General features: G+C 35.4%; 1 protein-coding gene across 1 annotated transcript; it reads right to left on the bottom strand.

Moving 5' to 3' along the window:
• Nucleotides 1-1,369: 1,369 nt before the first annotated feature.
• Nucleotides 1,370-18,198, bottom strand: LOC128994990 (cyclin-dependent kinase 9-like). The gene is made up of 8 exons (XM_054419853.1): nucleotides 17,863-18,198; nucleotides 15,772-15,856; nucleotides 14,892-14,982; nucleotides 13,748-13,914; nucleotides 11,855-11,973; nucleotides 11,204-11,326; nucleotides 6,567-6,714; nucleotides 1,370-4,876 (listed from the first exon to the last, which is right to left on the bottom strand). The coding sequence occupies exons 1-8, from the start codon at nucleotides 18,033-18,035 to the stop codon at nucleotides 4,559-4,561; spliced, it is 1,224 nt and encodes a 407-aa protein (XP_054275828.1). The 5' UTR covers nucleotides 18,036-18,198; the 3' UTR covers nucleotides 1,370-4,558.
• Nucleotides 18,199-21,927: the final 3,729 nt, after the last annotated feature.

Below are 21,927 nucleotides of genomic sequence, written 5' to 3'. Positions count from 1 at the left end.
CAGCGTGGTTTTATTATGCACGTAATCCGTGTACGCTTGGAAATAGGTTGGCAACACTTAAAGATAATAATTCTATGAGCAGCTGATTGACTATTATAACTACGATTTAACCTGTCATTTTGTGTTTATAGTTTCGGTATTTCTGAACTTTCTGGATTTTTCTTTTAAACGTTTTTTAAACATTCCTACGATCTTAATAAACAAGAAAATACCTTTAAAGCATTTTTTTAGGCGTGGAAACCACTTCAAATTACAAAAAACATACGGAACTATATTCTCAAAACGCGGAGCACATTTCTTGCCGAGGAATAGCGGAGTGATACGGACCGCGGGTACTACTTTCTCTAGGGCACCATTTGTGTTGCCAGCTGAACCTAAAAACGTGTTGTATAGTGTTTGAAAGACTAATTATTTATATGCTTTATAGTGACTGTAGGAAAAATATAATGTGTAACACGAGTGAAAAAGGCCTTTGCTGCACTCGAGATCATTCCGACATTAACATTGCGTTAACATTGCTCTCGTGTGCAGCAAAGTGCCACTTTCACCACTAGTTACACAAATAACTATTCCCTACAGTCACCTGACAAAGTGGCCTTCCTTGCACTGATTATAGCACAGAAAGTTGCTAATTGCTGCATCTACTTACTTTTGCCGCACACCAGTATTCCAACCAAACAACACAAAACGGTGTGCTTTAATTAGGCACGTAATACTTGTATGCGCTTGAAAATAAGTTGGTAAAACTTAAAGATATTATGACTACAATCAGCTGATGCAGTGTTCCCCATTTCGTTCAATGTTTGGATTTAACCTAAAAACATGTTTTAGAGTGTTTGAAAGACTAACTATTTGTATGCTTTATAGTAACTGTAGGAAAAATATAATGTTTAACGCGAGTGCAAACTGCCTTTGCTGCACTCGAGAAACTTTCCACACTCGGCTAGGGTTCGTGAGTAAACATTACTCTTGTGTGCAGAAAAGTACCACTTTGCCCACTAGTTACACAAATTTCTTTAACTATGCACTCAGTTTTACTGCATTTTTGGCTAATCTGGACAAGAACTCTGATGTACTTTGAATCTACATCCTACACATTTATGAAAGTAATAGCATTGTAGTTGTTTTAAACATTTGACATCTGCAAATCAAAGTACTGTAGATATTGAACTATCTTGAGCTTGATCCCAGTTAAGATGTAATTTTTCTTTAACCCTTTGAGGTGGAATTTTTTTCATTTTTCGCCGAGTATAGGTTGCCATTCGAGCAGTCGGGAAAATGACGCTCGGCGACCTATACTCGCCATTCGACCACAAAGGATTAACAAGGAATGGATAGGTGTAGTGATTATAACTTTTGAGTTTTGAAATACAAAAATATTTAATTTTACAGTGACCACTGCAAAGACAATATGTACAACGATTAAGGTAAACATAATAACCTATAAATAAATACTACATAACCTAAAGTAGGTGAAAAATTACAGACACTAACTGGACAATATTTACAAAACTTTATATAAAAACTAACATTGGTTTGTAAAAATATGACAGTAGGTTTTAGTGTGTCGATATTGATTATATGCTGAGATTTAATAGCATATTTTAACTTTTACATCATCTATTGAGGTATATAATGAGATGCCTTGTTAACATTTTTTCAAACATTTCGTTGGAGATGTTTTGACTCGAGGAAATATAGATGTTTTAAAAGAATGAATACTATTTGTTTTGGCTAATTTTTCTTAACTTAAAATACCCTTTAATGCACCACCACATATTATAAATATACATTTCCTTATTAAGGACATTTGAAAACTATACATGAGCTAAACCAATCAACTCATTTTAACAATTTACTTACTCAATTGACATTTAGATCCATGAATGTTATATGTAAACTGTCACTTTTGATTTTGAAGTGTTATTTATTCTATGTTTTTATATTGTAACCAAATAATAAAAATCCAAAATGGGAACTTACGTATAGAACAACTAACTTTTAATAAAATCATTTTTTAAATGAAAAATAACATTTGTTTACAGAAAACATCAAATACTAAATGGATAAATGAATATTCACAGACAATTTAATTACACTTGCAGTAGTGAATCCAAAAAAGCAATATTACATTTAAAAAATAAAATTACTGATGTAAAAATAAAACTTGATACAGCCTAAAAAACCCTAAACAAAAATATTTTTGACTTTTTTACAAAATTCTATAACTACTGAAGACAAATTTTGTTACTTATACGGACTAATCACAAAATGCCCAGTCTAAACTTGCCTTATAATGTACCTAACTATTTTGCTTGATAAGTGGCACCATTCTTGCCTTAACTTCTCCTAAAATTTGATAAAATAAGTAAAATAAAAACATGATTATTATTTTTTTTGCAACACTACACAGTAAGAAGCTTGTCCCTACGTAGTTTCTATAGTAGGCTCTAAATGAAGCTATACAATAAATACTAGACAGGTTTTTGACAAGTACATTGCATTTTCACAATAAATATTAGAAGTAGTGAACTGAATTTCAAATTTCAAAACCATCAAAACTTTGGAAAAGTTTCGGTTTTGAGATTTGATCACCGAGTTTCGAGATTGAAAAGTTTCAAAATTGAAGATTTATGGAAGTTTTATTTTTGAAAATGCTGACATTTTTGTGTCAATATTATTGTTTTTAATACTGTTTCCACTCAAGCTGGCAGCAATAGAGCAACCATATCGCCATTATTAACAGTAATGAAACAAGTAAATTGTATTATGAACTTCAAAAGGCATCATACTATAACTGAAATGACGTACAATTCAGTTTTATATCAATATTTACTTAACACGAAGAAATATTGACCAGTAAACGTACTAATTAATCTAATATTCATGTTTGTGTTGGTGTTAGGAGTTTAATTTATTTTACCTAACCCGCCACGTTCAACTTCCCTATCCCAAGTGAGATATATACAACTTCTTTACTTCTCGAGTGATGTAAAGTTGAAAAAAACTACTGTTAGAAGATGAGTGAAATGGATAATGAAAAATATTGTTCGTAGCCTCCTGTATATTGTCGGGTCAGGTAAAACCTTGTACGTTACACGTTACGCAAGAGCGTGTTTATATCACTTTGGTAAATTGACTCGCTTCCGCTCGTTGCACAACATTCCCCTGCGTGATGTAAAAACGCTCTTACTACACTTGTAAGGTATATAGCTATTAATGTTGTTATAGTATTAATGGTTGTTTATAAAAAATAATGTTGTATTGGGTTTTAACATTATCAGTCCTATCATACTTAAGATTTTATTATTACCTATATTTTTTGTAACCTTCACCTTAGTAACCAGCTAAGTAAAAAAGTTTCGGTTTTGAGATTCAAGATTCGGGATTAGAAATTTCTGGTTTTGACCATCACTAATTAGAAGAATTACAAACGTAAATTTTTTTGAAGTTGAAGATTCTGTTCAAATGTTCTTTTAAAAAGGACTGATATATCAGTGCTGTAATTTAATTATTTTTTTGGTGTTTTACATAATCCTGTATATTTGATGCTGGTAGTGTAGCAAAAGTATTGTATGTGACTCATTCAAGAAGATGTTAATAGTACTCGCATGAGATGCCGTGCTCGGTATGCCTTGAATTATCATGCACGAACTATTAACACCTACTTCTGGCCTTGTGGCATATTACAAATAGATATATTTTGAAGTCTGGTGTCAAAAATCAACTAAAATAGTTAGCTAGGTGGACATCTTGAAATTTGAATGATAACATTTACTACAAAATAATAAAAAGTATTTTTCTACAAAATATGTCATCAGCTATATCTGAATTTTATACCATTGCTGTATAGTACTCTTATAGATACTTTAATCTGTTTATTGGTTTTCTAGTAAGAACTAAAATAAAATAAATACAAATATTAAACAATAATTATTAAGGAGAAAGGAAGGAAATACAAGTGAGTTACTTGTTTATCCTTCCTTTCTCCCCAATAATTATTCCAAAGCCAAGTTGCTTTTTTCCCCTTTAAACAATATTAAACAATACAATTTAATAAAATCAATCAAATTTTTCTAGTAATCTCGCTAGGAGTATTATTAACTTTACTTCCTTTATGGTAGTTGTAATTATAAAAGACTTAGATTAGATCCTTATTTTAGTAGGCCTACTATTTATATTAAATAGCCTAATTTGTATAAACTAATTTATGTTTAAAATCTGTGTCTTTTGAGAACCATAATAAATCTAACTGTACCCCCTTATGGCAATTTAGAAACTATAACTTTCTCATATTTTGAATACCAGTACTTTCACAAAGTATTGTTAAAATGACCAACCAGTTTAGCAACATACTAAACTTTCCACCAAATATTTAACTAGCCATGAATAAAAGAACTTTCACGTTTAATCCATTTATTTCCGGCAAAAAAAAAATGTGACACATAAAATTCTCCTTAAACGCACTAAAACCTCCATACCTTTACATTGCCATAACAAGTACGAGTTTTAAAGCGTTATTTACAGAAAATAATTTGAAACAACAAATTGACATAACTCAAAATACTCTGTCCTGATAGCCACTGTCCATCGATGAAACCGGTTTGCTGACCGTCGTGGAAGGCACGGCGCCGGGTTGGTGGTGGTGAGGTCGCATGTGTCCGGGTCGCCGAGGCGGCGCCAGGTACTCAAACATACTCTGTGTGTGCTGCGCTAACATCTTACTGAGGTCGCAAGGCATGGGGTCTGTCCAAAAGAAGTCGTGGTTGAGCGCAGAGTCAGCATCCGCTCGCTTGGCAGGGTCTAGCACTAGCAGTTTGTCAAGCAGATCGCAGGCGTAAGGGTCTTTGACATAGGGTTTTAACCGTTCTTTCACCTGAAATGTTAATATTTATGTGACAGGATTTGAGTTCTTTAACAAATAACTAAATTTATAAAGCATTTGAACATGACGGAGACTATAACGGTCAACAGTCTTCCGGGATTTAAGAAAGTTACTCTATTATATTGCAGAAGTGATGGTGTTGGTGTGTTTTACAAATGCAAAAACTAACAGATTTGACTTAAATTTGTTAATGTTTCATTTATAATTATGAAATTTTTACTTAATAAGGTCATGCTTTTATCATACCAAGGTTTTGCATTCTACTTAATAAGGTCATGCTTTTATCATACCAAGGTTTTGCATTCTTTTCTTTTTGGCTTACTGTGAAATGTATCTTATGAGCTTTAAGTAAAGAAGCCTGACTAAAATCAAAGATTTTAAATAAAACATGGGCCTACCTATTTTATATTAAAAACAATTGATTATATTGCCCCCATAGTATTAAATAAAACTCCTTCATCTGTATTGGCTTTTAATTAAGTAGATAGTATTCAAAATTAACTTTTAAGTAAACATATTTTGTTAAATTGGATCATATAATTGGTTGTATTGTTAGATCCTACAGGGACTAAGAAAAAAGCAATTTTAATTAACGTCTCAACTAACTTCCGAACTACAGTATACCTCAATTTTTTGAATTTAATTGGGACTGTACCACAGTTTTGGGTTAAAAAAAATCGGTTGGTTGGAGTTTTACTAAAATATGAAATATTTTATAGAAAATAAAATAATTAATCGAGCCAAGCTTTTACTATTGCCATTGCAGATTGCTTCTCCAAAGATTTAAGATTAGCACTTTTGCCACGGTTGCGCAGGATAATGATGATGTATCAGTGACCACAGGAGACGAAGATGATGTCCACACGACCTTGGGATATTCAGGATTTGTAGTGATCATAGCTTCTACGTCCTTTTGTAACGCTTCTTTTTATTATAGTTTTAGGTTAAACAAAATCTTTCTGTAAGCAATTTGAATAGTTGGAGTTTGGAGAGAAAGTTAAAGCTCTTTTGTACTAGATAAAAAAAAGAAATGTCAACGTTGCATTCAAATAAAATTGGAATGTTATTTTCTGTTGTTTGCTTTCATACTGCTAAAAGGTGAATTTTCCTAGCTGCTGAATTTGGTTGCAGAATCATGAATGTTATGCGAATGTTTTAGTGCCATTCTTCAGTTACCTGCAAAATTTGGGTACTAGGACAATGCTCGTACCTAATCCTTGTGTGAAGAGTTTGTGCAGAAAAACGCTGCCACATTGGGCAGCTAGAAAGACCTGCCTTTACATAAAAAAAAGCTTAGACAATTCTGAAAGATTAAATCTCTCTTATCTTTATAGATTTAATCCGAGAGGTGCTGTTGCAGTTGTATGATTTTCATAAGGGTCAATTTTGAGCGTTGTGTGAAAACTTTCATTCAAATTTTGAAAACAGTGGCAATATTAAGTTGAAAATTGGTATTCTTCTAAGCGAATATAAGATGTACCAGCATAATGAATTTCTTTGGTAATTGAGTAGGCTAAGACAAAAATATTAGGTACTGTGATAATTTGAGATGGAATAACCCCACAGTATGTACACCAAAATACTCTGTATAACCAATAATTTGGATACCGAGATGGTCAGGTAAAATGACTACGGATTTGACAAGGAGTTATTCAGTAAAGTGTTGATGAGACAAAGTTACCTTGCGTTTCTGGCCGCGGGGAAGCTCCATCTTGTTGTACAAGTCTAGAGCCTCGACACCAGGCCACACGTCGGGAGTTATTGAGCCACACAGCTGGGAGATCAGGGTCAGCTGTTGTTGCTCAGTGTTACCTTGCATTATGGGACTCCTGCGTCACAAAAATATATTTCATTAGTTTAACACCGTTGGCATTAAGCATTTAAGAACATTTAATACTTATGCAGGAAAGTAATCCAAACCCCTAAAAATTCTGTGGATATACTTGCATTAGCTGTCCCTCTCGCACTGAAGTCTATGAATCGTACCCTTAGGCGAACAAGATAACCTCTCACAATCATTCCAAGAATAATCTATTTTGTACGGTTGGTGTTCTTTAATTGAAAAATAAATAAAAAAAAAACTTTATGGGAGGATTTAACAGCATACACAAAATATATTCAATTAAGGGACTTGGAGCAAAGTTGAGAGTTAAAAATACAATATTGTTGTGCCATTGACAGAGATTGTACAATGAAGTCGCAAATAAACACAATTGTGTAGGCAAATATTTCCTCATACCATCTCTGTACTTAGAGGCAATATGATAATATTGAGCAGCACTATCTGTAGAAGAGGAGATATGTATGAGGACAGTACATTCCGTTTAATCCAAACTAATTGGAACCGAACCCTGTTTAGATTAGCTGATTGTTCGGATTAGCCAAAATAATCAAGAAGGAAGCAATTTGACAGTGTATTTGACCGTAGTGTTGTAATATGAACAAGCAATACACAAAAAACAGTATTAATAGTCCATTTACTCTAGAAAATAAAAAATTAAAATTAGTGGTGGGCGGATCCAAGAAAATGTCGGTACCGGATACGGATCCTGTAAAATTCGGATCCGGATCCAGATACCCACTGTCATAAGAGCGGGTTAAAAAACCGTAATTAACAAAATGCCAATTTAAATCATGCTGTTTAAAATTAAATTGGTAATGTTTAAAGGTTAATATATCTTATATATAGAGTACCTAATCTCCAGTTGAGCCCATAATGCCTCATTTTTTGGGCACACTAAAACTTTTCAAAATCTTAAATGAAACTATGTGCTAAGTTTGCACGACCACCAAAAGGGTATCTGTGTATATTTTACTATAGTTCGATCTTGAGTACGCTATATCGTGGTTTGTGCATGCAGCATCCAATTTATTTATGCCTGGATCACCTCTTGATAATCTCTTCCTTAAATTCGTTCCAGGTCCACAGTACTGATAGCCGGGTATGTGAAGTTCTACAGGTAAAATATCCTGTGTCTGTGTACAAGAAGACTATTAGATGGGGGAGTCTTGTCTTTTTATTCACCCTGTATGTACACAGACACAGGGTATTATACCTGTAGAATTTCACATACCAGGCTATCAGTACTGTGGACCTCCTGGAACGAATTTATTGGATGCTGCACGCAAAAACCATGATATAGCATACTCAAGATCGAAGGTAGGGATGTGTCGAATCCGGATCTCGAATCCACCGAATCTTAAGAAAAGAGATTCCGAATCTAACCATAGAGATTATTGACCTCGTAATATACAGTACTGTGACATTGACTAACCATAGAGGTTGTTGACGTCAGCAATATACAGTACTGTGACATTGCCTACCATAGAGATTGTTGACGTCGGCAATATAGAGTACTGTGACATTGCCTAACCATAGACATTGTTGACGTCGGCAATATACAGTACTGTGACATTGCCTAACCATAGAGATTGTTGACGTCGGCAATATACAGTACTTTGACATTGACTACCATAGAGATTGTTGACGTCGGCAATATACAGTACTGTAACATTGACTACCATAGAGATTGTTGACGTCGGCAATATACAGTACTGTAACATTGACTACCATAGAGATTGTTAACGTTGGCAATATACAGCACTGTGACATTGCTTGACCATAGAGATTGTTGACGTCGGCAATATACAGTACTGTGACATTGACTACCATAGAGATTGTTGACGTCGGCAATATACAGTACTGTGACATTGGCTAACAATAGAGATTGTTGACGTTGGCAATATACAGTACTGTGATATTGCCTAACCATAGAGATTGTTGACGTCGGCAATATACAGTACTGTGACATTGCTTGACCATAGAGATTGTTGACGTCGGCAATATACAGTACTGTGACATTGCCTTACCATAGAGATTGTTGACGTCGGCAATATACAGTACTGTGACATTGCCTTACCATAGAGATTGTTGACGTCAGCAATATACAGTACTGTGACATTGCCTAACCATAGAGGTTATTGACGTCGTAATATACAGTACTGGGACATTGACTACCCATAGAGATTGTTGACGTCGGCAATATACAGTACTGTGACATTGACTACCCATAGAGGTTATTGACGTCGTAATTTACAGTACTGTGACATTGATTAACCATAGAGATTATTGGCGTCGTAATAAACAGTACTGTGACATTGACTACCCATAGAGATTGTTGAAGTCGGCAATATACAGTACTGTGATATTGACATTAGTATTTTAGTATACAGACACAGATAGTCTTCTTGTACACAGTCAAAGATAGTCTTGTACATAAAGACAGCTTTGTGTTAGTAAAAAATTGGGAAAAATTGGATCCATCAAAACCGGATCCAGCCCAAAATCCGGAATTTTTTGGATCTAATCCGGTACCGGTTCTAGCTCGGACCCGGCGGATCCGGTAGTCCGATATCCGGATCCGACCATCACTAATATAAATTAAATAAGCACATTAGCTAATTACACTCAACTTTGCATGGACTTGCGAGCGATATGAATGGGTGGGCGGACAAGTATAATGTGACGATAATGAGCACGGATTGTACGTCTGCACGCACTGCTTACCGGGACTCTACGGTATGTCTGCCCCCCGGTGGAAAAAGCACCACGGTATTCGGCAGCTATCACCGATGAACAACTTTCTTCAGATCAGGCTGCGGCGCAGGAATACATTGCTTTATTTGATAATTTAAGAAAGGCGTGCTCCTGGGTTTAAGATGGCTAAGGACCAAGTAACTATAATGGCTTGTTCCAGTGCTGCTGTTAACCATAAGCTTTTTCTCATGATGATAGGCAATGCTGCTAAGCCTTGAGCCTTCAAACATATCAATATGAAGTCATTTCCAGTGTATTATAGGAACCAGAAGATAGGCTGGATGGATGGGAAATTGTTTAAAAATAATGGTTCCATGCCTTCTGTTGAAAGGTTTAGCATAAAAAATGGCATACCCCATGTGCTAGATAATGCACCGTCCCACCCAGACGTTGATGAACTTAGGCTACATGTAGCGAAATAAAGGCTGCCATTTTACCACCAAATGTTACGCCTTTACTGCAGCCAATGGACCAGGGGGTTTGGCAGGCACTTAAGTTAAAGTACCGCAAGCATTTCTTAAAGTCCTTAATTGAAGATGATGCAATCCCCTAGGTTCAAAAAATTAAACAAACAAACGTAAAGGATGTTGTGTATTGGGCTGCTGAATCTTGGGAAAATCTTAAAGCTGGAGCGATAAGAAAATCTTGGAAAAGCTAAGGACATCATTAGATTTTGAAGAAAACCCTACCGAAAAACCCAGCTAACCGGTTACCAATGATACAAAACATTCCTGGTTGTGAGAACGCGGTCAAAGAGTACGTGGGTGAATGGATAGCGACGGACGGCAATATTGTAGAGACCCTGACTGACGTTGACATCATAGCAGCTGGGACGCAAGATCATGTTCAGGGCGACCAGGGAGGGCAGTGATGACAAGCCTGGGGGCGGGGGAGGAGAGGGGAGAGTGACACACAATGAGGTAGCTGCAGCGCTTAGCCTACTTTTAATATTTTTTATATCAGTGCAAATTTATTGAAAAATAATTTCTTTGGCAAGTTCGGATTAAGCGGACGTTTGGATTAACCGTGCTCGGATTAGCGGGACTCAAGTGTATTAGGAAATCTATGAAACTTTTGATGATGGTTGGTGATATACCGTTAGGTTTCATTTTTTGGACCTATAGCCTAATCAAAATATGGCGAATACCAACTTCATTTTAATTTTATATCATGTTAATAGCACTGGTACAGAAAAATTAGGAATTAAAAATACAGGAACAGAGAAGATTAATGCTGCATCGAATTTCATACTTCACTTTTCAGCTCTTCTTAAGTAAAATTCCAGTTTCACTTCCTTCGACAATACTGTACCCTCAAATGTATCACTATTGCTGTTATGAGATAAGGACACTACTGAGGCTCAAATATGAATGAAAAATGAGTTAGATGAATTGATGTCTTAGGACGCTTTGTTACTGAATAAGATCAGCTGTTTCTTTGGCCAGCTGGGTATAGTTTCTACTTTCAAAGAATCAGAAAAACTTAATTTTCAATAGATCGACCAGGCAATCATTTGTATTAGCTCGTCTAAATGTTATTGGGTGTTAATGGTAATTTAGAATACTTACTTTCAAAACATAATGCAGATTTTCTTGTCAGCTTAACAGGTTCCATAGGCATATGTGGACGTGCAAACATACTCCACGAGGTAAAAAGAGGTCCAAATGTCTCAACCTCAACTTTTATCAAATGTTAACATCCTCATCTCAACATTACATTACCTTGTCCACATTTCCGCCATAATACAGCCTGCGCCCCACAGGTCGACTGGCGGACCGTAGTTGCGGTCACCCAGCAGTAACTCTGGTGGTCGGTACCACAGCGTCACCACTCGGTTTGTATACCTACGGTTACGCCAGGTCGTAAAAAACATCCACTACATACAACACTATATGAGCAATCATAATTGCTATGTTAGTATACAGCTTGAGTGAATTCCTGTTTAAGTTAATGTACCTTTGTAGATGAGTCACTAGATAATTTTTAACTTGTTATTAATGCACTATCCAGTTCACTGTCAATAAATCGTAAGTAGGCCAAATGTAAAAGTGTAGCTGTACACTTTCATCCACAGATTATTATTGTCTACAAAGCTTGCACTACAAAGTTGTGTGTTTATAAATCTGCGGCATCAGTAACCATGTGGCATGTTTATACTTAGGAGTATTTTTAAAGTTTTCTTATCTAGGCCTATAATGAAATATTAATAGTCTTATACAGTTATTCTGAAAACCGTAACATGGCAAGTAGTCCTACATTTTTTTGAAATAAAAAAAACTATCCAGGTTAAATTCCAAATACAGAAAATTCTATATAAACTGTTGACTGAGGCCCATTGAAAGATATGACTAGTGACTACCCTCTTCTCTTACCGGTTTGCCTGTCCGTTTTTGGTTGCACTAAACGCTCTTGCCAACCCAAAGTCTGCTAGTTTTAATATTCCAGTTTTGGTTATCAAAACATTAGCTGCTTTCATGTCTCTATGTAGAATCTGAAAAGGGATAAATTAGATTAGTTGAAATTCTGTATTTCTCAATTGAGAATTTTGATCAGTGCAAAGTTTTACATTATACAGTTTTACACATAAGTAGAACTACTGCAATTAATATTTGAGCCGAAATATGGATATTTTTTGGAGGTTTGTTTGTTTTACAGGTGAGAATATTTTATCTAAAAACTGTTTGAGCATTTATGGTTAAATTATGCATTAGCCCATAATCATAACTCATTTAACACGTTCGCTGCAGCCTACTGCTATTAGCACAGCACTAGCACTGCACGCGGCCTTCTGCTAAATCAGTAGTGTGCTCACCTGCCAACTATTGCGTCAGTCTGAGCCCAGCACTCGGCCGGGCCTATAGCGTGTAGTGTGTGACTTGCTTTTTGTTGTGGTGTAGGTTGTTTCCCCATAAAATTCCAGTTAGGCAAGCTTAAAAATCAACTTGTTGTCCCGTCATTCTCCCTCCAATTGACAATACAATCACAATGGGACCGGCTACGTTCCAAGCAGTGCTGCTATCGTGGGTGTTTTAGCTAACTACGTTGACTCTCTTCGTAAAGCAGGACATCACCGCAAGTTATTTGCTATTCGTCAGACCAAAATTTGAAAGCCAAACACGGCAATCGGGTTTGTTCGACGCTGCGGGCTGCGCTGCACGGGGGATATGCCTACCATTTGATGTGCCGCATCAAACGTGTTAAAGCATACTAAACTATAGCTTTTTACCACAAACCTTGGCAGGATCCCCATCATAAGAGTGAAATTCATGATTTATTCACGGTTTTTTACATATTTTGCATTTTTTTCGAGTCGACATTTAGGCCAGGTACAGGCGGAATCGCGACAGCACCAAAAGTTGGGAGCAGCGCAGCATTGTTTCTTTTTTAATGTGTACAGTCGACAGATTCCAGCTAGATTAGTTTTGATTACTATTTTTGACCAAGTTAAGATACCAGCAGCTAAAACTTTGAGTGATTGAGAACCAAGTCTGAAAATCGAGGCATTCGGGCTGAGCAAAGTTCCCGCAATCACAGAAAGCGCCTCCAAAGTTTGCATGGTTTCACTGAAAGTCAAAAAGAATCAAGAATTGATTTTTCTTCAAATCGTAGGTCTAAAAGTTTTGAGTAATTAGAGGATAAGAATCGGCCCATTCCTATTTTTAATGTTGGATTCCAAAATTTACGGCTTATTCACGTTATTCATGGTGACAAAATTTACGTCAATAACAGTTTTCAGATTTTCACAGTTGAGTGTGTACCCTGCTTTAAGACTCGAGGGTTTCCATTTTCCCTACTGATTTATGGAGAAAATCTCAAACCAGTCTTCCAATAATATCGTCTGACTAAAAGTAATAAAGAATCAAGTTTAGCTATCATAATATTTTCAACCCTTTGTTATGGAGTCTTCCTAAATGACCTTTCAGGTATCTTAGGCCACTCTTAGTGCCCAGAACCATTCCTGAGCAAAGTATTGGCAGTTACTGGTGAGACTGAGGACAGCTGTTCAATATGACATTATACCTGACACCAAAAATGACAGTGGCAATTTTAAGTGGCCCAGCGTCACAAGTGTGAGTACAACAGGGTATGGACAGTGGTAAGTAGCCTACGCACCACCACCACAACCACCACAGGGTTAATTTGGGGTAAGATATTAAACTATAACAGATTATTATTTTGCTTAGCAATACAATACTTAATTAATAAATATTACAATCCTTGACACTATTTGCGACTTAATAAGAAAAATAAAATGGCTCACTTACTTTATTGCTATGAATGTAATATAATCCATTGAGTAGTTGTTGCATTACTTTTTTGATTTCTCCGAGGCTAAATTTCACATTCACATTGGATAGTAATCCCGCTAGGTCGTGTTCACAAAAGTCAAAAACTAGATAAAACGTTGATCGATATCTATTAAACTGTGTAGCTGAAACAAAAAATATTATTAGTTTTCTTTTTAGTTTGCAATATTGTGTTAACAGACTGTAATTGTAATTTATGTAGGTAGCAAATTGAATTCTACACATATGTCAAACAAAACTTAACTGTTGAAACGTTTAAATATAATTACAATATTATTTAATTTTTTCTTACTTAAATGCTACGCAATTTAAAAATTTTATATTATGAATCCAAACGGAATTTCAGAGACAATTGAATATTTTCTATTCCTAGTGTCTACACCAATGGTGTTTTTGAAAAAGGTGTAATTTAAATTTATGGCTTGGATGTAATTAAATTTATTGCTTAAATGTAATTTAAATGCAATCAGTCCAAATTTATAAAATGTTTTGTGGATGAGCCGGGAATTGCCCCTCATGGAATACCAAAGTCTGAGACACTAAACATAAGGCCCTACACTAGGGATGGACAAGTCTTGAAATTTCAGTAAATTTTTGGTAAATTTAAAACTCTTGTCCTACGAGTCCTACGGTTGATCTACTAGTTCTACTAGTTTGTGAACTCCTGTTAACTGGATTTGGGTTACCGAAATGGTTTTATAAAATAATACAGGGCTGTAAATTGCTTTAGTAGCTTCAGTTGTTTAGGTTAAAATATTTTCTAACCCGTTGTAACTTTTTTGTAGCTGAAAAAAAAAAAAACACTTAATAATTATATAGAAATTATCTTAATTTCATCTTTACTCCACACCATGGTAATACATTGGCTATTTTTAGCATATGAAATTAAATGAAATTTTTTTTATTTTTTTTTTACAGGCAAAAGTTAGGGCCACACGACCCTTTCCAATTAACCTGTAACCTGTAATATAATGGGTTAATAAAAAAAATTGTTAAACGAAACGGCTCCCCCCCCCCCTTTATTTCTGTTACCCAGGGTTCAACTGTGTTTAGTAAATATTTAAAATATATATTTGACTATTGTTTGTACCCTATAACTTACCTTTAGTTCTACAAATTTCTATTAAATTTACTACATTTTCGTGTTTTAGAAGCTGCAATATCCTGATTTCTCGGAGTGCAGTGATCGGGAACTAAAACATAAAGTAAAGAAATTATTTCTAAACAGTGTTAATTTCTTTAAATTTCTACTAAACTTATCCACCACATCCTAATAAACACAAGATTTTAGATGAGGTATTTAATCAGTACTGTACTGAATTAATTCAAAATCAAGATTAATAATGATTTTGCTGCTAGTCATACAGTGGTTGTGACAGACAGCAACCTCATGTAGGCCTATTCATTTCATGTAGGTACAATTTTTCAGATCTTACAATAGTGATAAAATAGTATTTAGGCCTAACTAAGTTATAGATCCTGCAACAATTTTAGATGCAAAGAAAGGAAACAAGCAACGTTTAAAACCGTAATTAATTACGAGTATCAAAGAAATACAAGCTATTAGGCTACACTGCAAAATCTAAAAAAGTACCCTACACTTAATGTCTATTTCCAGAAATCTTGTAAATCTATTATCAGGGCTGGCCTAAGGGGTGTGGGACGTATGCAGCTGCACACTCAAGCCTTTTGAAGGCAGGTCACCAATGGCCAGTTTGCTATTTTTTGTTAAAATACCTTCCTTGTAACCGGTATCGTTGCATAGCACTCGAAGGGTTAAATTAGATTTTTAAAATGGCTTTGGCTTACTTGTTTACGAGACGTTCATTTTGAAGATAACAAACCATATTTAGGCTAACTTACATAAACTTGATGGAAATTTACCCGCTGAATGAAATTGTTCACGATTTGTTTTTGCAAAACAAACAAGAGCTCCAAATGGGACCAACAAGTTTTACAATCTAGAGAATGGGTCTACCTACACCTTCTTTTTCATTGTCCATCAACACTTTCTTCATTGCTACAACCTTCTTCGGATTCTTCTTCTCTTTGGCTTTGAAAACCTCCCTGGAAAAAACATTGTTTTTGTAGGCTGGGTACTAAAGTTTAAGTTTCTTACATTTTGTTAATGAGCCAAGGTAGGCTTAAAATTAATGTAGGCTACTTACCTTTTAAAATTAGTTTTTGGTTGATCTATATTTAAAACTTAGGCCTATAAGTTATTTAAAGTCGGCAAGCGTTTGTTGTAACCGCTTGCCGACTTTGGAATGACCTCTCCTTAGCCATCAAATACCTTGATAACCGGGTTCCCGGTTTGTGGTAGTGCTAAAAAATATGTATTTTGAACATATGGCCATAGTTGGTTTGTCCTAGGGGCTTGTACGCGTGGTTGGTCACTGACAGATGTGCTTTGGTGTGTGTGTGTGTATGTGTATTCTATCTGATGGTTAAAATAGATTAGGCCATAGACACCTTTTTTATCATTATAATTTTTTACAAGTCTTATGACCTTAATTGTTATGGCGTACATACGTCCAACGCTAGCTAAGGAATTCATTGATAGATCCGTAAGTTATAACTTAGGTCTAAGTTAACGCTTGTAAATTATATTTAGGATACTTAACATTTTTTAAATAAATTGTTAAAAAGGCTAGTGAAATAATAAAATATCGTAACAGCAAAAAAAAAAAAATCATGACTTCTTTATTACCAAAATACAAAACAGACTTAGGCCTAAGTTAATTTTAACTTCAATCATAATATGTAGGCCTAATACAAATAAAAATAACTTATTGATTCGGAACATTCAATATAAACGTAATTTAGTTTTGAATAAACAACACAACCCATTTCTAATCCACAAAATATATTCCATTAACTTAATAACTGTGCAAAACAAAACAAAGTTACATGACTAAGCTGGTCAGTTTAGTTTAAACAACAGATGTTAGGAGATCAGTGATGCCAACCCACCAATCAGAAATTTAACACGAAAAATAAACATAGGCCTACTGTATATACGGCCAAAGCTTGGGAAGGGTTTTCGTGTAACTACACACGAGTTTGTAAGCTTAGGCTACCTACTTATCTAACATGCTCCTTGATAAACCTATCTTTGAAGAGCCAAGTGAATCCTACAATGCACAATAGACCTATAACTTAAAGCTTAAGTCTCTATGAGTACAACACAAAAAAAAATTGTGTACGGCAAAATTAGGCCTAAGTTAACTTAGCCTACTCATCATAGGTTAGTAGGTAAGTTATTTAATGTAAACAAACGGGATAGAAGCTAACCTAACACAACTAAAACCATATTTAAATAAACTTAGGCCTAATAATTAAATTAACCTGAAGGAAAGTGAGCGCAGCGAACGAGCTCCAACCTAAAAATGAGTGAGCGTAGCGAACGAACTTCAAAAAGAACCGAAATTTCTTAAACCATGTCCTCACTCATAACTGCTATAAGCATTTGATACTTATATGCCAACCCCGTACGAAGGACGGGTACTCTGCTAGTTTTCTATAAGTTAGGCCTACTCAGACCACCCTTATTGATAACTTTGTAAGTTTTTTTACGTAGTCTATTTATGGCTTTTAACCTTAAGCCTATGTTAATTGAGAGCAATTAATATAGGCCTAGACCAAATTGATAAAATTGTAGGGTAGGATTACACCAAATTTCTTATACCCCAGATAGGGCCAAAGTTAACGAGTAAATACTAACTTACAAAACAATTATTTAATTAATAGGCCAAATAAAGGCCAAATAAGGATAACAGCATGTAAAACTTAGAATCCGACTCCCATAGGTCTATTCAAAAGATACAGCAATATACAGCACTCTAGGCCAAGGCCAAAATGATGCAAGTTCAAAGCTCAACCGATTAGCCTATATGTACAGTTGTAAGACTATTGGACATCTTTAGACTTACTAAGTTGATGATTGTATAAATCCTTTTTACCGTGAAAAATGGCATAGGCCTATCTTTCCATTCATTGCATCATAAGAAGGTAGGCCTAATGTAGAATAAGGTTGTAATCCATCAGTTAGAAATAGGATAAAAAGTGCTCACCCAAATGTGCCTTGACCAATTTTTGCAATCTTCTCATACTTTGTAGCTTCATCACAGTACGGAAAGTCGAATTCTTCTATATATTTCTCTTTTTCTTTGGTATTCATAATCGTAGATGTGGTCACTGATGAAGAACTATCGCCACCACGGCTAGTGCTCGGTCCGCCTATCATTCCAGTATTACTTACTTAGTAGATTTGTCAAAGAATATCCGAAACTCCTCAGAAATTCACACACTGACATTGTTTTAAGTTTAATCTTGAGAAAACTTACAATGCAATTTCTACAATAAATACAACTCACGGACAATATGAGGTTAATCCTGCAAGTCTGGCTGAGCTGAAAGCTGAAGCCAGGCAGAGCAGAGACAGAGCGAGAAGAAGATTAATTTCTCCTCTAACTATATAGAGTAGCAAAGCAAATTAATTGATGTAAACACAGACAGGCATGGATTATGAAACACGGTATCGAAAGACGCTCCCTTGAATTACAATAAATAAATAATACGGTCATTTAACTCGCCAGTGCATTGGCTTCGCTTCATCGGAAAACATAAATACCCCTACCACAGCAAACCTGCAGATTAAGTGTATTTCCATTTGCCTGATTGGATTTTCAATTAGTTAGATCTATTTAAATAACATTGGGTTTAACAAGACTGCCTAGGTTTGCTGTTACAGGGAGGGTAATAAAGTGTATTTTGGTATTATATTAATATTTCTTATTTATTTATTCTCCATTATTATTATTATTAATTTTATTCTCCATAAATACTGTTGTAACATGGGAATTTTAAATTTAAATTTTTTTTAATATCTCCGTAACCAATAACTGTAAAAAACACTTCAGTATACTAAATTATTTGTTTTTTAAGCTCTGGGGCCTATTTCATAATAAAGTACAAACTAATATTATTAGTAAATCAGCTGATCGCCTAATGCAAATATTATGGAAATTACAAGAGTGAACAAAGACGGTGACGGTACTAGTGTGATCCCCTACAACAGGTGTTCGTCGCGCGTCCGCGCCCGCGCTCGCGCTCGCGAAGCCGCCGCGACGTAAGCGTACGGTCGGTGATGTGTATATAAACTGTGTGTATATAAAATGTGTAAATAGATCTTCTCGTCTCCCTGATGATGCCACACACTGTGGCGAAATATATTGGAGGATTTAACATCTTTCTACAAGAACAAAGGCTATAAGGTAACAAACGTCCAATAATCAAGTTACAAGTTGTAACTTGTAGCTTACTATGAAATGGGCCCCTGCTCTCAGGCTTGAAGAAAAATTAAAATTTTTATGTTTAGTGGTCAAAAATGAGAAAACCGAATGTTTACCTCATAAAACCACCATAAACTCCCATTTCGATGGCCGATCATCAAAGCTGTGTATAATTCTGACAAATGCTTCTCTGATTATGTTACCCATATAAGCTCTTCTGTGCCTAGTAACCCAAAAATCTTCTGGGCCTTTGTAAACAAAATGAAGCGTGATAGAGACTCGGAATGCAGTTATACATTCAATGGACAGCATGCGTCTGATCCAGCTGAAACATGTAATCTATTCGCAAACTATTTTTCTTCTGTATGACAGACAACCTGCATCAGCCACGACCATCTTTTGGCAAAATTAAAAGGTTATGGCATAGTCGGAAGCCTGTTGCGATGGTTTGAATCATATCTTAAAGACCGCACCTTAGCTGTCAAGTTTGCATGAGCCAAGTCAATCCCTATCCCTGCGGTTTCAGGAGTCCTCCAGGGTTCTCATCTGGGTCCATTTCTTTTCAATATATTTGTTAACGATGTTGTGGATAGTATCGACTCTCAGTTCTTGCTGTTTGCTGACGATATCAAGGCTTTCAAGTGTATAAAATCTCAGGCAGACTGTTCCACCCTTCAACAATGTTTGCACTCAATCGACAACTGGTGCCTGGATAACAGCATGGATATCAATGTTTCAAAGTCTGCAGTGGTATCTTATCACCATAGCGAGCAACGTATTGACATAAACTAACCAACACAAGTAGACTTCTCATCCCATTGTAAATTTTGAAGCACGTTTTTCGTGTCTAGTTCATGTACGTGACACATTGGCGCTAGTGTCGACGAAACTTTGTTTCTAGTATTTTAGGGTTAATTTCATGATTTGTGCTTTACTGTTTGGTTATATAACTAGGGGACAAGTTATTGTTTATGATTAGATCGTATTATTTGGTTAAACGAGGTTTTAAATGGCTGTAATAACGGAATGGGCACACGGAAGGGACTAAGGCTAAATGTGTAATGACGTCATATCTCTAGTGGTTATTGTCTTCTCTTGAGGCGACACGATTACCGTAACGAAACGATGTGATTTCAGCGACATTTGTGGCATAGTTGGTAGCGTTTCGGATTGCTGTTCAGGAGGTCCGGGGTTCGAAACCCGCTGGCAGCATTAGCTTTTTGTCAACAAATTTTTCATATCAGCAAGTTTGGTTGGTTAGGTTAGGTTATGACAGTTTAATTTTATACTACTAAATTTTAAAATTAATTTTATAATTAATTAAAAATTATAAGTAATCATTAATTAGATTTTTATCTTATATAGTTTTTATATCATCAGCAAGTCTGGTTGGTTAGGTTATGTTATGACAGTTTAATTTTAAAAATTAAAAATTTATTTTATAACAAAAAATTAAAAATTAATTTAAATTTTTTCAACTTAGCAGTCCTAGCGGCGAACGCTGACACTACAAGATATGTTAGCCTTAGTCCCTCCCGTGTGCTTCACCGTGTAATAACGGGAAACAAATTGTAAACAAAACACGACCTCTACATAAACCGTACAGAACTAACAATCAAATTGTCTTCAGCTGTTCCATAAGGATGAGAAATCTACTAAGGGAGTATGTTTTATCTATGGTATTGACTTCTTCTACACGCCAGTGGGTCTTCGTCTTGGATACCGCTACGCAGATGTTACAGTGTGCGCCTTGGCAGCTGTCTTGGATCTTCGTACGCTGGTGTATAGAAGGAAAGTATTCGATCTGATGTTCCTACATAGACTGGTCAACGGAGAGATACTCTGTCCGGAGTTGCTTGAGCGGATTAGCTTCCACGTCCCAGGAGGGGGTACCAGATCGAGGGAGCTGTTTGCTAGGTCTTATCATGCTACGCTCTACGAACAGCACAGTGCCATCGCCCGCATACAAGCCATGGGAAACTCTCTGCCACCTGAAATTGATTTCTTCAACTGTAACACCACATGTTTCAGGAGATTGATCAGCTCGCTTCCACTTGATTAGAGAAGATGACCTATCTCATTAATTTAATCTCTCACTAATTTGTTAAATGCTTTTTATGTTTTGTTGTTCTCGTTGCTCTTTATTGTTATCTTAGTATTTATTGTTACATCATTGTTATTGTTTTTTTTATTTCGTTGTTGTTATTATTATTATTATTATTATTATTATTGTTATCGTTATTACTATATGCACTTTTGTTGTTATTTATACATGTTTGTTAGTCATCACTCATCAATTTAATTCAATAGTTGTGACACAAATTGTATCTTGTATGAAATGGTTTGTCCGTCAAATAAATGAAATAAATGAACAACGCCATCCTGCAATGGAAGGGTGTCATACGAGTAGCAGCAAACCTAGGTACCTGTTGAATCTAATTTTATTCAAAATAATACAATTAATAAAACATCCAATCGAATGGAAATTTGCTTAGTCTGCAGGTTTGCTGTGGCGGAGTTATTTTACTCATAAACCAAGCTTAAATTTTAAGATTTTATAGTATTACACTATTTAACTAAATGGGATAAATTATCATAATCCTTTAAAGTAACGGTCAATTTCCATGTGTTTTACCTATTTTTGATAAATAGAAAAAACTAAATATACTTAATCACAAATAACTCAAAAACCGTTGGATTTAGAGAAAGATGTTAAATACAAAAAATGTGTATTTTTAGATGGACTACGTTTTGTATATTTAGTTTTTTCCTGTATCTCTAATAATAAAGTCACTATAGCGAAAAATACAGAAATGTGCCGCCATTTTCCAATATGGCGGCCGT

The sequence above is a fragment of the Macrosteles quadrilineatus genome, unplaced genomic scaffold (assembly GCF_028750875.1).
Source record: "Macrosteles quadrilineatus isolate MER2022 unplaced genomic scaffold, UCM_ALF_1.0 Scaffold_5__1_contigs__length_97177068, whole genome shotgun sequence".
NCBI classification, from domain to species: domain Eukaryota; kingdom Metazoa; phylum Arthropoda; class Insecta; order Hemiptera; family Cicadellidae; genus Macrosteles; species Macrosteles quadrilineatus.
Note: the sequence above shows the minus strand (reverse complement) of the source record. Positions and strands in the feature narration are given on the sequence as shown.

Bases quoted from the DNA above. Each gene is read 5' to 3' on its own strand.
- LOC128994990 (XM_054419853.1), bottom strand. From the start codon at position 18,035: ATGATAGGCGGACCGAGCACTAGCCGTGGTGGCGATAGTTCTTCATCA. The intron at 6,715-11,203 runs GTAATGTAATGT...TTTGTGACGCAG, and splicing joins ATGGCGGAAATGTGGACAAG to GAGTCCCATAATGCAAGGTA. The intron at 4,877-6,566 runs GTAACTTTGTCT...TTAACATTTCAG, and splicing joins CCCGCGGCCAGAAACGCAAG to GTGAAAGAACGGTTAAAACC.